Below are 22,612 nucleotides of genomic sequence, written 5' to 3' on the forward strand. Positions count from 1 at the left end.
AGTAATATTCTTTCTGTTTTTATACAGTTTCCAGTCATTCAATATCAGATTCTATTGATCTTGGGGTTGAATAAAAATGTTAAACTTCATATTTTTTATTTTTTCTTCATCCTATATTGAATATGTCGAATCTTAATAGTTGAATCAATTGGTTGGCTGTAAAAACGTTCTTCGACATGCTTTTGATTTTTATATCTATTAAGATAAGACTATTTCGGACACCGTCAAACATTTTTCTCTTTTTAACCATAAATTAAGCGCAGTCACTTAAAATTGTCCGCACTAAACTTACATTTCATTTTTTTAATCCTCCAAGAATTATCATGTTTATATAAATAGTCAATCGCTTTCTTTTGTGACCAACTATTTATCTTTTTCCAGCAAATTCGTTATATTTCACTCGACGCCTTAATGCTCTGGCCTTGCAGTGTCTTTATTCTCAAGGTTTTGAAATAGTCCTTATAATACTATTACTTTGTTTTAGATGTCCTTGAAACTATTAGTCCAGGGCCCCGTCAATCACAAAGTAAAGGGATTCAATTGTTTACTAGCAGATTGGCAAATAATTCCTCATGCCTTCTTCTGACTGCTTTCACGGCAATTTTACCGTAACATATTTAAATTTTTGTATAGCAAATCAGAAAGCTTCATTTGTAAGAATGTGGCAAATCAATCGAATTTTGTTATATTTAGTGTGAGATTATCATAATAAATGTCACCGAAATGTTTATCAAATATTGTCACAAAAAAATATTCCACATATTGTAGATTTGATCAGCCTATGTATTCATATTTCAGCTTTGTAGGATTTATTACAATTATAATTATCATGGCAACACTGTTTCAGACAGCTGAGACCTTAGGTGATTGCTGTCATTCGATTCATACTATTGAAATCAGATGACAGCAGTGATCAGCTAACGAACGAATGTATGTGGAATACAAACGAACGAATTGTTTCTTATGAAGTGTTTAGTACGTATGTAGGGCGGGGAGATTTTATTTCGATACGTGCTTAATTTCGAGTATATGAAAAACTTTTAGATACATTATTGTGAATACGCTTCAGTCAATTCAATTAATCATCTGGAAGTTTGTGTTAATGTAATGAAAGTGCATGTGAAAGTGGTATGTACATGTAGATTCTAAAATGTAAACAATACCCACTATATAGTCTCTACTTAGTATTGTTTTCAATATTCAGAAAATATTGAACATATTCTGATTATTATTATTTTAATGTATTCTATAACCAAGATATACGTGAACAGTGGAATGTGTAATCTTTTTGTTTACAAAATACATCTATGCCAATCAAATAACTAAGATGGAAGGATGTTAGATGTGTAATAAAACAATGTATGTTCTCTAAAGGTATGACATTGTAACAATTTGATAGATTTTACTGCTACATAAATCATATAAAACAGTCTTTTTTATAAAAGTACTATATGATTAAAAAAACAGATGACCATTTAAGGAAATGAGTAGGTACTTTGTGTACAACAATATTTACTTGAAGAATTTTCACATTTTTTATCGTGTTGGCAACATCTAGTTACTCATTGTGTAATTGAAGACAATGAGAATTTGAAACAAATTGTGTATGTAACCCCTTGTCAACATTTAAAAATACTTTTTTGTTGATGAAACATTTTTAATTAAGTATGTAGAATGATTCTGCTCAATATTCCACAATTAGGTACTTACATTCTCAACCCATTTTCCTGTATTAGGCCAATAAAAATTTCTTTTCTTCATAACACAATGATTTAGTATATTTAGTAGAATGTAACTAAAACAAATTGAATTAAATAAATACAGATTGCTATGACCTAGTAATATCTAAAATAATTGTCCCAACCAATTATTTTGTTATGAAATAATATCTACAATTTTTTTATTTTATGGTTCTAAATTTTTAATTTATACTTTTCTCATATTATTAATCAAAAGTGACTTCTAGATATGCCACATTCATAGTTTCGAAACTGTAGAAATTCATACATAGAACCACTTGATAGATTTCTGTGTCGTTAATTATTTTACCCTCTAATTGATTGTGATATTCTCTTTATATTTCAAGTTTTCTATGATTATTTCAATTTTCCCTTATATTATCTCTTTTAGTGTCTTCCTGTAATGTGATGACACCTTACTTAGAAGCCTAGATTGTCTTTGATAATATAATAAGAATATCATATCAATGTGACTTACCATAATGAACTACTATTTAATTTAATAAAGAACTCAATAATAAAGCCAGTAACAAACTAATGTGAGACATTATCAATAGTTATCAAAATTTTTTAATAAAAGAAGAAACTAATTCAAAATATTGTATGAGTCGATCCAGTGTGCAGCCTGAACTATTTTGCTGTGGATAGGATAGGATAGTTTCCATAATTAGAAATATATCATGGACATTTTTTGACTTTGCATTTATTTTTAATAAAGTTGATTTAAGAAAATTAATTTATTGCAAGTTATTGATTATTCTAAATATATTCTATAAATGATGCTCATTATTTTCAAAACCAATAATTCTTCTGGTAATTCAATCTCATAATACACATTTTTTCTTGAAAGGTTTGTATAATGCAGAATAACTGTAAGTTCATAATTACTACTCTAAATAACTAAACTGTTTTATTCTAGAGTGCCACCAGAATATAAGGGTAAGTTAATGGTTCAAATGATAATATATGTCTATCATCAATCTAAGTTTGAGATGTTTTCAGTTGCTTCAACATTTCTCTAAAGTAAATATTCCATATTTGGAGCTACTGATTATCCATCAGATTTATAGTATTTAATTAAATTATAACTAGAGCTACCATCAGGAAATGAGTATTTAGAGAAAAACATGGAATATAGATTGAGTACAATTCTTCCAGTACCACTACTAATAGGATTTTTGAAACCATTTATTCTAAAAAATTCAAACTAATTTTGATTATTTACTGATATACTGAAAAAAGGTTGAATTCCCCTTCCCCCCCCCCCGGAAAATGCCTAAATATTTATTTCGAGACAATACAGACATTGTTGATATAACAGCCACTTGCACTATAAGGTTAACAATGGTTTAAATTTTAACACTACCTTATGGCTACTTGCACAGTAAGTTTAACAATGGTTCTAATTTTAACACTGGCTTTTCGGTTTTTTGAATTACACTGTGTGTTAACTGAGTTTAAAGTCTTTAAACCACCACAATTAGGGGGGTTTAGTTAAACAGTTTCTAACCTATAATTCAGGTAATTTTGTAATGAAAAACACAGCGGAAACAAGAATTATCACTATAGGTATTACACAATATTATTGTCTCTGCTCTCATAAGTAACAAGACATTTTTTTGGTTTACTGTGCTTGAAGAATTCCAAAAATGGCAGCAGTAAAAGTTGCAGATGCATATATGAAGATGATCTTGATTTTGTGGAGATTGTAGATATGGGAGTTCCCAGGAAAGTGTATAATATGCTCTTATCATGTGATCTTTCTTTTTCCTCAATGGTTTTTACAGGCAACAACTCTATTATTGGTGGTTATTACTTCTTGTTCTTTAACTGTTGCAGCATTTTTCATTTAAATGAATAATAATAAAAATTAATTTATCCTGAATGCTGTATGAGGTTGATGGAAGACTGAAAATAGAACAAAATTGTAATTAATTCACATTAAAAATTTACACACTCAACTGGCGTGTTTAAAAAATTAATTAACACTTGTTGAGTATTGTTTTGGCATTTTTATACTATTTGAATTTTAAAAAACTATTATATTAATTATGTAATAATTAAAAAATATATATTACAACCCTTGCAATCTAGTTTTTTATTTGGGTAATATGTTTAGTTATTTATTTCTCTTTTTTATTGGTTAGATTTTATTACCAATAAAAATTTTCAATATGCTTGATAAAATGATTAAAATATTCGGCTTGCACATTTCTAAATATTCAAATCTTCAATTTCTACAAACACAAAGTATATGAATAAATTAATAAAAAATTAAAACCATTTTTTTCATGATTACTTTTCGGTTCTTTTTATGAGAAGTGATGGGTTATGGTCCCGTTCTTCTTGAAATGTTTAACATCATCTTGTTAATGAATTAAAATTTTCAAAGGCTCATCTATTCTTAAATCTTCTTTTTCGGTACATTATCATACCCTGTTCGACACTCTAGATCACAAATTTTGGTGCAACAACCCATCTTAATTATTTATTTGTCATCCTTAATATCTTCTGATGTGTTCTGAATTTCCATAGTAACTTTCCTGTGGTAAGTTTTGCTATTTGGTTTTTCAGTATCAATAATCTCCATCCACATCTTTCCCTCTATAGTTTCTTCCAGTACATTTAACAACATAACATATTAAATTATGTTTTTGATTTGTATCTGATGTAATGAGCTAAATACCTAAAATTACGTTTTCCACTTAATGTATCATACTTTACAAGCTCATTCATATTTTCTTTTGCCATATTGGTATTGATCCCTGTGATTTTGTGTGTCCACGTTCCTCTGTATATTCCAATTCTTAATAGTATGCCACGTACCAAGTAATCTTCTGGGTTTTTCTTCTTCAATCATAATCTTGGTCAATGCATTGTAGTAGTAAAGTTTCCGCCTTCATTGATCTTTTTAGTCTAATATGAAGAACCCTCACTCCTTAATTCGTTGTTATGTTCCAAATGTGTTTCATTAATTGTCATTTTAACTGACCCTAATTATTAATTAGGTATAAAATAATAAACAAAAATATATTTCTTCAATATTTCACCAATTTGTATTTGCCATTTGCATCAACTCTAACAATAAACCGAGAAGGGCATTCCCCATATATATGAATACTGCCTGCAACTTTCGCATTTCATTTTTGAGCAGTTCTCGTATATTCTAAAAGAATGAAAACAAACTCGTGTGACATGATGACAAATACCTTTATAATTACTTCGATTATGTATTTTAAGATATTTTCATTTTCAATAAGTATTTTGTTTTTCTTTTGACATGCATATTCTACTTCTCTATTTTGCTGGTGATTTCGAATTCTTCAAAGTACTTAAAATTAAAAACAGATTGTTGTACCGTTCATCATCACCCAAAAAAATGAAGTTTAAGGACAATTTCCGCCCCTTTTGGGACAGAAAAGGAGTATTGCTAGTGGAGTTTCGGCTTCGTAATGAGACAATCAATGCAGCGTCTTATTGTGAGACATTTAACAATCTGCGTCGTGCAATCCAGAACAAAAGACGTGGCAAGTTGAGTAAGGGTATCGTTTTGCTGCATGTGGCTAATCGGACCAAAGATCTCATCAAATATTTTCAATGGGCAACTCTATATCATCCTCCCTACAGCTCTGATCTGGCGCCCAGCGACTACCATTTGCTCCTGCACTTGAAGAAACACCTGGGCGGTCAGCGTCTTCAAGACGATAACGAAATCAAAATAGTTGTGATACAGTGGATAACAAGTCAGACGGCAGAATTTTATGAAGAGAGTATTCAAAAACTGGTGCCACGTTATGACAAGTGCCTCAATATTCACGGAAGTTATGTAGAAAAGTAGATGAAGAACAGATGAATTGGTATTCAACACTGCTTATATATCGTAGATTGGCGCCGCCTGCCCTGTTTTACGTGCTTCACGTGTATTTGCATCATCAAACCGAATAAATCTTTATATCTTATTGATGCCCCAATGTATAAGAAGTTGACTTATACGTATCTGTAGAATGATATATATATAGCATGATATTTGAAATACTTGCACCTGGCATTATGCGTAGAACTCTTGACTAGTTAGATTTTCCCACGACAGATGCTTTTTATAAAATTTTTTCCCGTGTATGAGACACAATTGCCTTTTGTTAATACAATTCTTTCCATTAGTTTAACAATGAAAGTTTCATCCATTTGCATTGTACTTTTATGTGCTCTAGATATTTACTAAGAAATAATTCAAATCCTAGTTTAACGTTCAGTTAATGTTTAAGTCCAGAGTTATCTGTAATAGTTGTCGTAGGTTGTGATGTTAACCACAGGTTGGAACTCTTTATTTCGATTTATCATCATGCTAGTCTGACTAACCTCACTATCTCGATTTGGCACTATACACCGAAACATATAAAGATAAGACATAGTTATAAATTATTTTTGAATACAAAAATACAGCGTGTTTTTAAATTCATGTGAAAAGGTGGTGATTGAGATTAAGTTTATTTTTTTTTTGTAAAATTTCAGTAATGCTAGAAATTTGATATTCTGGGCACTCGCAAAGGACTAACCACGGGTATTTTTTCAATTTTTCTGTTACATTATCCGCTTTTTTTTAAGGTAGAGTTTTATGAAATGAAATAATAATATTTATTCAAATTGTAGTAGGCTGATGTTGATAGTTACAAATCGGGATCCACTTGTGAGTTTGCACGTTGTTATTTTTGCATTATTTATGTATTGTAGCATGTATACAATTGCTGAAATGGCCGACATGCATTTTGTGTATGGTATGGCAAATGGTAATTCTCGATAAGCTAGAAGTCTTTATGCTGAAAAATATCCGCAACGAATAACGCCTTATCATTTCCGTATTTGCACGTATTCACAATCGCTTATCCGAAACTGGAATGTTAAAAAGAATTTCAACCAACACTGGTCGTTTCCGGATAGCAATTTTAAATGAAATGGGTGTACACCCGAAACGAAGCACTAGAAAAATTGCAAAAAATCTAATCTCCAACATAACAACGATCTCAAGCAGTGCTTGAAACTGTGCAAATAGTATTTTAATCGATTAGAAACGACGAATGTACTAAATGACTAATGATTTGGCAGTCTCAGTCGACCGACCTCAACCCAATCGAGTTCTTGTGGGACAAATTAGACAGGGACGTTAAAAAGTCGTGTCCTACTTCCACTTCACAACTTTTGAATATCCTGAAAAACCAATAGAGCCAAATAGTTTAGTCTAAATTGGTACAGAGAATGTATTAATTACTAGTTCTAGTTACGTTATGTCCTCTATTAAGTTGGAATTTCTGGAACCGTTGGTGATATTTATACTGAACACACTGTTTACATTACCACTACACCAACACTCACAATTACACTGTCTGACGTGCGTTTTGATAACCAAGTTATCGTCTTCAGACCCTGAAGGTAAACAGTTTACTAGGAGTGTTAAATATGTAATGCCATCTACGAATGTTAACTGTTATCTTTTAATTAACTCCACCAACTTTCATATACCTTTTATCCTATTTATAATACATGTTATATGATACTGGTTTTCAATTAGTTACACAAAGTAGACAATCGAGGTTGAAAATACTCAACAATTCTATATTCTGTAGTTTTCCTAAAATTTACATATTGTTTAGAAACAAATTGTGAATGAATTTAATCTAATACACAATACAATTAAGGTCAATACAAGAGTTCGACCTTTTTGAAATAAACTCTAAAATATGTTTACAGACTAAAAAGTGAAAAGTAAATTTTAATGTACGAAGCATCCAATGCTTTTGAATCAGTGATTTTCTGGTCGGTCTTTTTCTTATACGAGTATTAAGAAATATATTCTACTTTTCATTTTAATTATATACACCCCGCAAAAATTATCGCATTACTCATTATTTTTTAAATATTTTAAATGTGTTGCCTGTTTTTCGAATTCCATTATTATTACGAATTAAAACACGAATAGAAACGCTTTTTGCAACATTTATTTTATATCAGTTTAATCTACAGAGGACAAAAAGTTTGATTTACCAATACATAGAAAATATCAAAAAAATTGTACATCTATACAAAAAAATGAACGGTGCATAAACTAAACCCAGCCAATGAATTTCTAATAGCGTGTGTTGCCTCTCCTCGCTCTAATTACAGCTTCTAAACAAGTTCTGGATGTTGCATAGATAGATAAATACTTCCATACTTACGAAGCTAATATAGGCATATTAATAAAAAGCGGATTATTAAAGTATATGAAGTGATTGAAGACCCATAAGGAATGTTGATAAGTTATAGTAGCTATCAAAAGCTCATTTGTGAAATCAGAAACTTGTAATCTATATAAGAAAAAAAGTAAATTTGGATTATTATTTCCTCTGTTACTCAGAGTCTAGAAAAAGCATCAAAGACCTTATACAAAGTAAGTGGTGTGCTATTTTTATCACGCTTTTTATAGCTTCGATGTATGTATGTGTCTATCTATGTTACGGAATCTTAGAACTAGATTTTCCCCGCTTTAAAACGTCGGATTACTTTGAAATTTCGCACACTTATCAAGATAAAAATACAATAATTCTATTAATTCGTCCTACTATCTTTGTCAAAAACACCAGGTTTGTATCTAATCAAAATTCATTATCGCAAGATGAAGACAAATTAATAAAAAAAATTCGATTGGATATTGTCATGCTGAGTTGGACATGGACTGTTGTTTCTATTCCAAGGGCCGATTTCTTAAAATGATAAGGACAGTATTTAGTTTATAATTTGTTTATTGATCTATGTTTCTAACGAACTACGACTGGTTACATACTCTCGTATTTACGACTACCCTGATTTAGTGAGATCCCCTCCTATATATAAGGGTGGGAGATCCAATCCCCACTTGTTATATATTACAAGAATTACTACACGGACTAGAGTTACAAGCCTATACTGTTGATTGATATGTTTCTCTGCTGTTTGTTGGTGGAAAAGATTAGATAGTAGCACTTAGCTGCTTAAAGTCCTTAGACGGTATACAAATAGGAGCTAAAAATTCCTAAAAATTAATTTGTTAGATGAAACGATTAGATTGCAACATAATTCATGAGAAAACACAATAAAAAACACTAGTTTACACTCTTTATTTCCTCCCCAAATATCTCATTTCGAAATTAATTGAAGTGTCGAGTAGAAAATGCAAACAAAGCTCTGATCTGTTTTGTTATCTTCGTGAATAGTTCATCGTAGATTTTTAAAAAGTGCACATCCTTTTTATTTTGGATTTCCTATGGGAATCAAGATAAAAAGTGTTTTACTAACATGGTCAGCTAGATATAACGCATACATTAGTTCACCAATGTTATGGAGAGAACCTAGCAATCATGGAAATGTCACTTTTATGTCAGGAAGACATTGGGGGCCTACAAGGCAAGTATTGTATATATGCGGATACTCTGTCCAGTACTAAATTAATTTTACATTCAAAATATCTTCATGCAATTTGCTGTGGTAATTCCAGTGAAATATATTGAAAGATTATAATGAAAGTTACTTTGAAGTAAAATCCTTTGTAATAAATCGGACGATTCATCTGTTCATGAAAGTACTCCACATTTAATTAAACTGAATTAAATGATGATTTAAAATTATCAAGATCAAAAGCAGAACTCGATTACAAGAGTGGAATTTGTTAATACGTAAGTTATCTTGATCAGAAACTAAAGTGAGGTTTACACGAATTTTTGAAAATAGAAGGGGAATACTTTCATTGTACTGATATCTCTGGGCTTTTGAAGCAGTGAAGCAGAACTATAATAAAACAGTGTGACGCTTATCAATTGATTTTTCGACGTACAGTTTGAGAGCTCTTTTGTTCTTCAATGGAAATGAGAAAACGTTTAAGTCAATAGGGCACGCGATAAATTGTTAAGAGAGCTGTGAATTAATGTATGTTAATGAAATTAATAAAGTATGAAAAACATCAATGAAAGGGGTGTAGTGACCTCAAATTCGTCAGTGTCCTATTTGTGTTATAAGGTGGTTTTGCCAAATACTTACTATTGGTTCCTTTGTTTGTGATTCAGAACATTATTTTATGTATATTCCGGGAAAAATGAACATCAAATATAAGGTAGATCAAAAAAAACATTCTACTCCGGTATTTGAAAAGTTATGAAAGATCCTCACTATGAAAGTATTCTATCTGCCAATCGAAAATATGCTTAAAAGTCATTCAAAAAGGTTGTCGAAGAGGTTTTGGAAAATAAAAAAGTGAAGATTATGAAGATGTTGTGTTTGAACTTTTCTCTTGACTACGAGGGTTGCTACTTAAGTTTTCAGATGAACAAATAGAAACAAATAGTTATAATTGGATATGGCTTTATTGTTTGCCAAAATATTCTCCAACAATATCAATAGACTTAGCATGCATTTAAACCAATTGTCAAAGCATTTTTCCCATTCCGATTGACGTACCTACCTCCAAAACATGTAATTTCAGCGCATGAACCGCTTCTTCAGATGTATAAAAACGTTGATACCGCAATTAATTATTCATTTGCGGGAATGAGAAGAAACCATTGGGTCCCAAATAGGGACTGTTCGGTGGAGGACACATCAATTCGATGTTTTAACTATTGAAAAACGTTTTTGTTCGAAAGGATGTGAACTAGCATTGTCGTGGTGAGAAATGTTTCGTCTTCTGCCTTCTATGTTGGTGACGACAAGTCCAGTTTTGATGCATGACAATGCCCGTCCACATGTGGCTAATCGGACCAAAGATCTCATCAAATCTTTTCAATTGGAAACTCCAGATCATCCTGATCTGGCGCCCAGCGACTACCATTTGTTCCTGCACTTGAAGAAACACCTGGGCGGTCAGCGTCTTCAAGACTATAACGAAAACAAAACAGTTGTGATACAGTAGTTAACAAGTCAGGCGGCAGAATTTTATGAGGAGGGTATTCAAAAACTGGTGCCACGTTATGACAAGTGCCTCAATATTCACGGAAATTATCTAGAAAAGTAGATTAGGGTACAGGCTTTCATGTAAAAATAAAATTATTGCGATACCTTTGCACTTCTTTTTTTAATTCCAAAACGGTACTTAAAAAATATGCCTCGTAGTTCACCAAACTAAAAAGTCAAATATGTTGATACAAGAATTAAATGACTGGCGAGAAAATTAATGTCACTGTTCTAAATGCGTGGGATGCTTTGTACGACATTTGTCTTCTAAAATTAATTCCGCATTTCGGAATAATCTAGTAAAACACTATAGCGATTAATATTGAGCACCCCCACGTTTTAGAACAGTGACATTTATTTTCTCGTCATTTATTTTATTCTTACAAACATCCGCAGTAAAATTTCTAGCCTTTGATATATATTATATATATTTCTGCGAGAGAGTCTGCGTGGCTTGGTGAGATTAATTTAATTCATAAATTTCTTTAAATAAATAAAAAATGGCGTTCTTTAGACCATGGGCAAATAAAGACAATGAAATTGCACAGTGTAGTGAGAATAAAGACAGGTATGAATTTAATAATAAAGATTTAGATATACAAACACAGCAAGTTATTGACAATATTCAACAATCTGATAATGCAATCATAATAAGAATTGCGGAATTAACTAACTAACTAACTAAAATTTTCCATTTATAGAGTAGTCACGAAAGGGGTTGCTGTGAATCATCACAGAACCGAAAAACATGTAAAGAAAAATTGAAATCAGTTGACAAAGCTACTTAATATTTGATACGTAGGACAATTTATAGTTTATATAAGGGTTGCGACATTAGCAGTAATACAGCAAAAGGTAGCAGATTGTCCAGAATATAATTATACCAGTTCAGAAAAATTGCGTCAAGATTTCTCAGCATGTGGTTTTAAAAACACTGAATAAACGGATGGCAATAACCGAATTGTCAAGGCTAGTACGGACTACCGAAGTTCTAATAGACGAATGGGGTATAAAAAGGGTTCAGTTCATGTCTGGTACTCTGCTTAAACCAAACGCTCTTACAGGCAGGTACATTTTACGCGTATGTTTACGTTTTATGATTTAATATTCAGTTGTAGAAAGTTAACGAGGTATAATAATGATTTTTTTCAAGTTCCAAGTAGGACTACATTTAAGTGCATCTGTCTAAATAACGGCGTATAATTCCATCCAATTTATAATGATTCCATTGTCTTCCAACGAATACTTTCTCACGCAATATATACATATTTTTAAAAGTTTTTATAAAAATAATAACTTTTTAAAATAAGGTATCTACGCCTATGGTAGATCAAACAAAATTGTCGGCAAGGGTTTTTATAATCTTCAATAATTAATCTTGGAAGAACTATATTTTCTTTGGATACTATGTATGTCTTTCTTTAAAAAGTAGATTTGCTTTCCTCCGGTCGCAAAAATTGTGATTATTAAGAAAAAACGTACACTCATTAGTAAAGCAAATCTCGAGCAAAATATTCTGCTCAACAATTATAAAAACCGTCATTTTTTCACAAAATCCATCCTTTTATCGAAATCTTTGTCGAAAAATTCATACAATTAGAATTCATTCAACTGCAATGTTTTAGTAAACACCTACTTGGAGTGTTACACTGCGATGTACTGCAAAAATTTCTTTGGTAATCTTATCAAAATTGTGTAGGAAGTTTCAACGCACAACAATTTAGTAAATTTACTAAACAACATGATTCAATTCAGATTGAGAAAATTACAAACATTTTATAAAATTTACCAAGGGGTACTAGAAAATTTGATTAGCAATTTTACTATATAATTTTGTAATTTTAATCAAATATTTATTAAAAGGATACTCACCAAATTTACTCGGCGTCGGATTTAGGAGAGTCTAGCGGGGACTAGGCCCCGAGCACGTAGGGGCCCCGCAAAATTACTAGTTTGATCATTTATTTTAGAAGCAATATTAGATCTACAGCCAAATTTGCATTTTTTCTAAAAATTGTTTGAAAATTTAAATGAAATGATTGAATTAGTGTAATTTTTCACTCTATAAAATAATTATATACTCTAAAATAATAATAAATTTTATATGCCATTCATTCAAAATGTAATAGATGAATTCGTATCTCTAGTAGAAATATATTCGAATGATCTACTACTTGAATTATTTTGTGAATTAAAGCAATTCATGCCTCTTATCAAATTTCACCCTGAATTGATTAATAATACAAATAATTTATTAATACCATTGAATTTACTTAATTGGATCGTTGAATCAGATATGATCGTTTGTCGTAATTAACAAGGCTGTGCATTTAAAATGATATAATACAGAGTATGAATTTGGATAAGATAATTAAAAATTTTGCCGCAGCTAATTCCAGAAAGTATATTCAATAAAAATTTTATATCGTTCATAAAATAAGATTTGAATTTATTGTTACTTATAATTTATATTTCATTTGAAACCAATATATTACATTTAAAAGGGTTCGAGCTGATTTTGATTTCCTAAGTGGGCCCGGGTCGATTAACTTGAGCTTAGTTTGAAAAACAAAATTATTTTTTTTATTCACTATACAACAAACTATCTGTTTCTTACAAGCTTTCACTTGTGATTTATTTCAGGTTTAATTTTTACATAAAATCCCCGTCTTCTTTTAAATAGAAACTTACTCAAAGATAAATGCAAACGGCGAAGCTAGCGCCATCTACCAAATGTTTCCATCACAATTTTTCCTTGTAATTCTATAATAAAACATTTTTTTTCCATATTCATACATTATTATTGAAAAATAATAAACAGTTGTGTATAATTACTTTTCAAGTAAGATTTTTGTTCTAAATTGGTAAAATTACACCTAGTCTTAGTAAATTTTCTCAATTGTTTGAGTAAATCACTCAAATTGTGTTATAATTTGAGTACACACACTGATTAGTAATTTTAGCCATCGTATGTTTCGAAAAACGATTTTTCAAAAAATTTTTACGGTGTTTCAGTAGTAAATGTTTCTTCCGCGTTCTACCAAAATCTAAAGAGTGGAAACTTGCACCGCACCGAATCGAAAACTAGGGTTGTTATGTTTCGAAGTATTTCAATTTATATTAGATCTTAAACAGCAACCTACAATGTTTAATTCATTCATTAAATGCAATCTTATGATTTCAAATGAATCCTAATATAAAACGTAACCTTATATAAATTCAAAGTTAAATACATGTAGCTTGCAACCTCATGTTAAATCTTGCCTAAATAAACACGGAGCAATAGTGTGTTTTCCACGTAAAATATATTGAATAATCATAAAATTTTACTACGGCTACAACTTCAGCAGTAGCGTAGAATGTAGAAAAGAAACAAATTACCGCTTGTACTTCCTTGGTATGCTCAAATACATAACCAAGTATGATAAGAAAATATTCAATATTTTGATTTGAAAATTTTGGTTCAACTCTTCGTATTTTAAGCTTAGGAATCCCTGTATGTATTGGAAGTGAACAATTTTAACGTCAGTAGTAAAATTTTACCACAAAGACTTTATTTATTTAAAAGATTATAAAATATCCAATTTCAATATCAAATTTGTTTCAGGTGTTGGATAAGATGTAAAAGAGCCTAAGCGAAATCCATGATGCGTTCTGTGTCAACCAAACCGGATATCAAATTATTGAAAACGACGAAAAAACTGCAAGCTTCGAAGAAAAATCACATTTCTGATCTTCGAACCCCTATACGCGATACTATATCAGAAACTATATCTTTCGTAATCAAAGGAAAACTAACACCCATAAAACCTTTCTTATTAGATAAGAGAAATGATTTGACAGTTAAGAAAAATGTTACTAAAATTCCGAAAGTTTTAAAGAAATCTGAGGATAATCTCCTATATTTAAGAAAACTGAAAGAGAAAAATGTGAAACTTGATTCCAAAGTTCAAGCAAAAACTTGCAAAAAATTAAGTGCCGAGAGTAGTTGTAAAAAGAAGTTTGACAAATCGCCAGCTAAAACAATTTCTCCAAATAAAGTGAAACTTGTAAATTTATCAAAATTAGCTAAGAAGAATCGTGATCTAAATGAGAAACCAAAGAAAAATGTAAAATCTGTAGTTACGACAAAATCAGCAAAATGTATTCCTAACAAACCAAGTAAAAACTTGCCTTTAAAAGCAAACACTTCAGAAGAAATTTCAGAAGCTGCAACTTTAATCGATGAGGATGAAATTAAAAAACAGCAAACAATTGAACAGTTATTGAAACAAGTCAATGAGGAAATTAAATCAAAGGAAAGTCGAATTTCAAAAAAGTCAAATAAAATGAAAAAACGGAAAAAAGTTGTTGGTGGTACAATTGAAGAAAAAGTACCAGCTAAACCTGTGCAAAATCCGGCTTCAGATTTAGCAAATATTATAAAACCGGAAGTAATTGAATCAACTGAAAATTCTGAAATAAAAATTGACAACGAACAATCTAAAATACCTGAAGATACTAAAAATGAAACTGTGTCGAATAAAGAAGTCGATTTAGAAAGTAAAGAAATAAAAGCTGAATTGCTGGTCGAAGAAAGAGAACAGACATTAAAGAAGAAAAAATATGTAAAATTAAAATCAAAACCAAAGATAACGGTTATTAAAAAGAGGGTATCTTCCAAAAGCAAAAGTAGAGCAGACGATCAAATTTGCAAAACAAAACTTTTTAAATTTTGGAACGGCCCAAAAAGACACAGAGTCGCTTCCCTAAACGCTTTAGCAAAAGTTCATTGTCTTTACGAGAATGAAACAAGAGCAACTATTTTAGACGTAATCGACGAATCAAATAAAACAGCTTATAATCCTAAAAGAGATACATCAAAAAATAAATCCAATAAACTTGAGCAAGTTGTTAAAAATGAAGATCTTAGCGAAGATAGTTCGCCTCCTCCCACTAGAATATTGCGATCGGTGCCCGGGTTGAGAGCTATTGGAAAACATTGGGACATGCACGATACAACTAGTTCAGATGAGGAAGATGACGTTAATTACACCGTTAAATCACCTACTCCCGAAAAAGTGTCACAGCCCAAAGTTAAAATAAAAAAAGAAGTCGTTGAAAGAAAACGGAGAAGCAACGAAATAGTTATGGATCTGAAAGACATGGTTGTTCGTAAAAGAATGGCCAGTCTAAACGCGAGCGCGATTTTAGCCGCTAGTTATTCCGCGGAAAAAAGACACAACAGATCGAAATATTCAAACGATGACACTTCTTCTTGCTCCAGCCATTCTTCCGAAGAATATTTCGCGGCTTTAGATAAAGACATTAAAATAGAAGAGGAAGATAAAAAAGAAGACGAACCGGAATTGATTGAAGTGCGTGCGACCCCGAATAAAAAAGTGGCGGTTATTTTAAATCAAGATACTGACGTGACTATTACCGGTGTTTACGTGAACAGTACTACTAGATCTACCCATCACGAAGGGTACTGCAGTATAGCGGGCATGCAGTATAGAATTTCTGCTACTAGTCATACGCAGACAGCTGCAACAGCCGTTTCTACAGAAGCTCTTCTACAATCTTCTTCCAACAGTGTACCAGATAATGTAAGTTGTATCATTATTCATTTTCTAATATATTCTTATCGGTTTAACTCAACTACGTTCGTTTCGATTGTCGCATTTCTAATAATTGTTACGTAAATTGTATTTTGTTGGGCATATTGATATAATCCAAGATTCGGCTGCAGGAAATTAGATTTTTTCAGTCCACCCTTTCCCTTGTAATTAAAATTTATTTATTTTTGTCTACAAATACTATTTTATTTTTTCAATATTAGTTACATCACATAGTGCTTCTCTTCTTAGTACGTCTGTTAGGTTTGTCGGATGGTTGTTCCATCTTAGACAAAATTGCTGATCCATCGTCTACTTTTAACCTTTTTGCCCTGTTTATGACATTACAACGCCAATCCTATGTCGAGGAAACAAAATAATCAGCTGACTATACTATAGTGTATTCTACGTCAGTTGGCGCCTCGAACATGAAAATAAATTTATGTTTTTAGTGATTTCCTTTCAAATAAAAATTTTATCGATGATAGTTTATATGTAGATGTGAATAAAAAGCTGATACTTTGGAAGTTATTACGTAGGAGTTAAGCGGAAGCATCTATTACATCAGTTGACCAGATTCTCCTCGATTTCACTGCTAGGTGATTTTTTTTATCACAGCAGTATATAATAACAATCAGCTTACAAATTTGCAGCTGGGAGGAAATGACTGAATTTATTTTCCTTTCTTAGTGCATGGGAGACTACTGCTGCTGACGTTCACTTGGCTTTATTAAATAACTCTCTGATGCATCTCACCAATTAACTTTCGAAAGAAAATAATTAACCGAATTTTCACCTGGCTTCCGCACTACTTAAGAATTTTTTTAAATTGGCTGTGATTAAATTTTTTTGCTCAGTTTTCGTAACTTTCCATTTCCATGTTTTGGATATAAATTTCAATGCACCCAGAGCTCTCTTTTATTACAATACTAAAGTAAAAAAATTTCATCAATACATGCGGCGCGGGTCGCACTTAACAGTAGCATGCTCTTAATTTTTGCTATTCTATTCCATGTGATTTTCCATCGTTGTCATATTATTCCCAATATCCTATTTTAAAGAAATTCCATTTTAAGTGTCAACGGCAATCTTTTTTATTAGTAAGATATCGGCAGAAACCTTGTCCGTGTTGGCAGAAATATCATTTTTCAACCTACTCGTCCGTATTAGTAGACTTTGACGGGAATGAAGTGGTTTTCCATTGCCACTTTCAATTTCTCTAGTGATTCACTCTTCTTTCCAGATGTTTTCAACTCGCTATTTTTCAATTGATCCTTTAGTTCCGTCACTTATTCTTTCAACCGTTTCACGTACTTATTTATTTTTTCATATTACTGCATACGTCACATCATTGCTTTGTTTTTTTCTTTATGATTTATAATTTTTAAATTTATAAATGAGAGAAATAACTTCAAATGTTTTCTTATTTCTAATTTATTTATTGATATGAGTTGTCGTTTATTGCTCTATTTTAGATACTAAACTATATTGACTCTTTTTCAGTTATATCGTATCTCTGATTTCGTAACCAATGTCAATATATTACCTATCAATTATTGCCAACTCTTTAACTCCTCTCAAAATTCGCTATTATCTATTATTTTGATGAACAAATATATCATATTAGCAACCATATTCGCAGAAGACGCCGTCATGTTAGTATCACACAAAAACCTTTATGTACTACAGCTTCACCTCAATAATGGACAAAACTGATAAAAGAAATGGTTAATTAAGTATAAATGATCAGAATGTACTACAAGACTATGTCAAATATCTAGACATTCACATAGATAAGCGCCCAACCTATAGGAACTACATCTGTACCAAACGCAAACAATTGGGTTTGATCTAACTCGAAAACCGAGTACCTTCAACGTTGATTGGAAAGTGTCCGAAGTGTTTTGATTGTTGTTCACTTGAAACTATCTTTATTTTCAATTTCATTCAATCAACAATCAAATATGATAAATACTAATTTTATACTATTATTATTTATTGTGAAATATCTTTTTCGTGGTTTAAAGAAAACTGATTAATTTCAGTGGAAAAAATGTCAATACTAAACGTATTATATATATTTTAAAAGGCTTAATACCGTCCCTAGGGTAATTCAGGGTGATATGGAAGTCTTTTAAGATAACCAGTTAAAAAATTCTAACTCTTACAGAGAGATCGAAAACGCGACTACGTGATTGCACGTGTTTGTACTTTTTAGGTTAATATATTTTATGTGTTTCATTAAAATTCCAACAATAAAAAATGATGTTTGTTTTTGTCTGTTTGAACGTGTTTGTTTACAATCTCGGTGAACTTACTTTTCTTTAAAGAAGTTTCAAGCTTCCATATTCTTGTCGAAAAATGTTTCTTCATGAAAGCCACATGTTTACATATTGATGATAATGAAAATTTCACCCACCTACTTAAATATTTACTAATGATAATAGGTATTATGTAAATACCCTGAATACTATTTGGAAACTGTTTATGATAACATTATTTTTAAATATTAAATATACGAGGTGTGACATCTTAGTTTAAGTATAACTTACAAACCGCCAACATTACGTCACTTCGCCCACATTTATCTAGAGAACCCTTCGAAATCCTTCTCAAATTCCAGCGTATTTGATTGAGCTAAGCGGTTCGAAAATCACTCAAAGGAACTTATCATAGTGGTTCAGACATTCACCAAGGATGTTCTGAATCGTGGGAACAACATTGAATTGTTGTGTATAGTTTAAGGGAGACAATTGCATAAGTTGATAATAAATTTTCTGTGACACTTTTTTATTCTTTTATCAAGACAAATCTCTGAATTTCTTTCCCACTCCTTGCCCGTAATGCTTTCAAAAATCGCTAATTATTTTATTAAAAACAAGCGAGAAATTTTGAATCAATCTTTAACGAGAAGCATTTTTGGCTGTCTCCCTCGAATCTTTTTTGCTGTATTATCAGTAAATGAACATTTAAATTTTTATAATTAGGAAAGTGTCACCGAATTAAAATCTATACCTGAAATATCTTCGTTGCACTCCGCTATGCTGGTGACAGCTGTAGAAACTTGGTCATCTTCGAATCATTTGAAAATACATTTGTTTTCTTTTTCTTCCCAACTCCAGTCAGTGAAACTGAAATATTAATTATTTGAAATATTAATTATTCTTTTGAAAATGATCAAAGGAAGGAGCGAAAAGTTAAGTTATATATATCTAACATAAGAATGTGATATTTCATTTCATCGAAGTTTAATTATTTCATCCAAATAACCTACGAACCGAAGAAATTAGAAATAACTTCATATATCATCAATATACAACATCTGCTTGCTTTCCTATACACCCTGTAACCGCTATCGTCACTAATATACCCGAAAATGATGGAATCTCATATTAGTATGTATGAAAGGTTAGAATGCGGTTACCTTTTGTTGTTTTCTTCTTAACTTAGTGTCCTGGTTACGATATATCGCCAACTATGTGGCCTCTTCTTACCCGAGATTTAATTGTTCCGTGTTTACTAGTTTTACCTATAGTCTGACAAGGTTTTCAACAATGTCTTTCAGGAATTAATAATTGGTGAATTAACTAAGTGTGTTTTAATGAGTTACCAAAGTTACTTGTCACAATCATTTTCTCTACTTCTTTCAATACCTGACATTCCAATTGTCGTTCATACTCTTTGTATTACCTCAATTTACTAGCGCCCAATATGTTCTCCGTTAAAGAGCCATCTAGAGTCGTAAAATGTGCAGTCTCATATTCTTTCGAGGTTGTGATTCTTCCATATCTCAGGCCATGCCACAATATACAATCATTTTCTTCCGAAGTCTGCGATGCATCTTTTTCACATGCATGTGCAGTCATCACCCTTCACTTTACAATTATTTTTAACCGCCAACAAGAAAATATCGGCATTGAAGTTTTCGAAAGAAGGTTATGCTTAGGTTTACTAAAAATATCTTTGCTTTTATCAATTTTAATCTAGTACCAATCGATGACGGATCTTAACTGCGATGGTGTAGCCAATTTTCACATTATACAAAATGAATAGTTTCTTCAGTTTCATATGTTAGAGCCTAAAATTTTTTTGTAATTCGATTGTATAATTCGACCTTTCTCCACACATATATTCCTCGTTTTACTTGAATATAGCCTACTGCAGATTCAACATAAGTTTTTCCTTCAGATTTATAATAAACAATCTCATAAAAGAAATTGTTATATAAATCGATATCTACTTCATTATCAAAAATCAAAAATGTTTTGTCAAAATTCACGGAAATGAATTTAGACATAATAAACTTGAGAAAATATTATATATATATATATTACAAGACATATAATATAGACAATAATATCTCAAAATTATTTATTGGTTATGTTTTAGTAAGTAGGTAGAGCTAACTGAAATATGAGATATAATACATAATGCATAGTAATTACCTTGCAGCGTTTAGATGCAAAATATGCAGTCATCATGGATGCATCTACTTTCGGCAGATTGTCTGATTGTACTTTCACAAAACCACTTTCAGTCATAGATGAATATTAATGTCTGAATAACAATAAGACACTTTAGGAACACAAAAATATTCAGGATTTTTACTACAAATACAATCAAAACCGTGTTATAGTCCAGTGAAACATGGTATCACCTCAGAATTCCATCAAGACGCAGAAATTTGCATGAATTTTCTATTTATCCTTTAAAATCTACCCTATGCCAATATGTGCAAATTATTGTAAGGGGTGAAAAATGAAAATGAAGGTCTCATTATGTTTTATATTAATTTATAATCTTTTAGGCTAAAAATGTTCGGAATATATTTAACCCTATATTTTAAAATGGGAAATGGGCTTCAAAACGGTACCAGTCATATGCTACTGTGAACTTTAATAGGTTATATCTATAAAAATTTAAAAAAAAAAAAATTTTTATTAAAAAAACCCAATTTTTGTCCTTTAGCAGTTCTAAACCATCCATTGCAAATTTATAACATTTTATCTCAATTAGGTTGGCAATATCAATGGTAGACATGACATTTTTTTGTATGAATTGAAGGGATTCTAGCTTATTTTCGTCATAACTCCATTATTTTATGTATTACAGTCTTATAAAGTCTCTTTTGAGTGGTTTTTCGAAATACTTCAAAAAATATTCAATAAATTTATCTCAAAAAATTCACCGTTTTCTTCGGTTCACTAAATAAGTTCCACCTTTAATAAATCATAATTCGGTTCGTATTAGGTCTGTAACAAAAAACAACATCCTTTTTTTTCTTTGAAAGCTAAATTTAATATTTATATAGTTTTTTCGATAAAATCTGAATCGATAAACAATATGCTTTTCTTATAATAAATATTCAAAATTTCATTCACGAATAAGTCAAACAGGATTGATTTTTCGAAAACACTTCATAAAGTAACTTGTGCTTCGAAAGTTTTTCCTATCGATTCCTACAGTTAGTTGCAATAAAAAAATTACTACTCTCTAGTTGAGGTGGTATTCACCCCCAAAGTAAAAGCACATGTCGGCATAGGATAGACTTTGCTTTTCAAGATATTGTCAAAATTTCAATTTCATTGTCTTTTATTCATAAAAAATTAATACATAATGTTAAGATATCAATTATGGATAATATACTAGCGCAAGAGTTCTGCCAAGCCTGGCTGACTATAGAATGGCCGAGGTCGGATTACTCAGAATTCTGCCAAGCCTGATTGACTATAGGATGGCCAATGTCCTGTTACCCTGAGTTCAACCAGGTTTCGGTGAATATGGGATGGCCTAGGTAAAGTTATAGAGTTCAGCCAGGCTTAGCTGACTAGAATGGCCGGGGCTAAGTTATCCAGACTTCAACCAGGCTTGGGCCATTATTGGTTTGCCAGGACAGAGTTTCCCAGCGCTGGCCCAATCTAAGCCTCGTCGATTAAGTCTGGGGGCTCCTAGATGGGTAAGTCCTGGGATGAAAATACCAATAGATGAATTTAAAAAGAAAACAATCGCTCATGTCAAATTATAGGAACTACAAGGGGAAAGCTAAGAACTCTGTTCAATCGAGAGCTGGTGCCAATGAGATATATCAGCCCATTTGGTTTACTTACGAAGCAATGAATGCTTTTTTGGGAGATACGCTAACGTGAAAGAAAACTGGGAAAATTACAAGACGTGTATACGCGTCAAGAACGCGAGCTATACTGTGAGTTCGGTGCGAACCTGCGAGCGTAGACTGTTGGTAATGTTATGAGCGATTCGCGCGTGGAGGGGCATTTAGGAACAATTCAGAGGAACGCTTACACAACAATCGCTTTTTCGTAC

General features: G+C 31.4%; 1 protein-coding gene across 2 annotated transcripts in view; it reads left to right on the forward strand.

Moving 5' to 3' along the window:
• The first annotated feature begins 884 nt into the window (after nt 1-884).
• The window catches only part of LOC130449310 (uncharacterized), a 207,252-nt gene continuing 185,524 nt past the window's right edge, over nt 885-22,612 (forward strand). The window contains exons 1-2 of one of the 2 annotated variants that reach the window (XM_056787043.1): nt 885-1,128; nt 14,302-16,282. In XM_056787043.1, coding sequence (XP_056643021.1) covers nt 14,339-16,282 — 1,944 coding nt within the window. In that variant the 5' untranslated portion in view covers nt 885-1,128; nt 14,302-14,338. Of the gene's footprint in view, nt 1,375-14,301; nt 16,283-22,612 lie in introns of both variants that reach the window. The other variant, XM_056787045.1, reaches the window with a different exon arrangement.

This window comes from Diorhabda sublineata, chromosome 10 (genome assembly GCF_026230105.1).
Source record: "Diorhabda sublineata isolate icDioSubl1.1 chromosome 10, icDioSubl1.1, whole genome shotgun sequence".
Classification (NCBI taxonomy): domain Eukaryota; kingdom Metazoa; phylum Arthropoda; class Insecta; order Coleoptera; family Chrysomelidae; genus Diorhabda; species Diorhabda sublineata.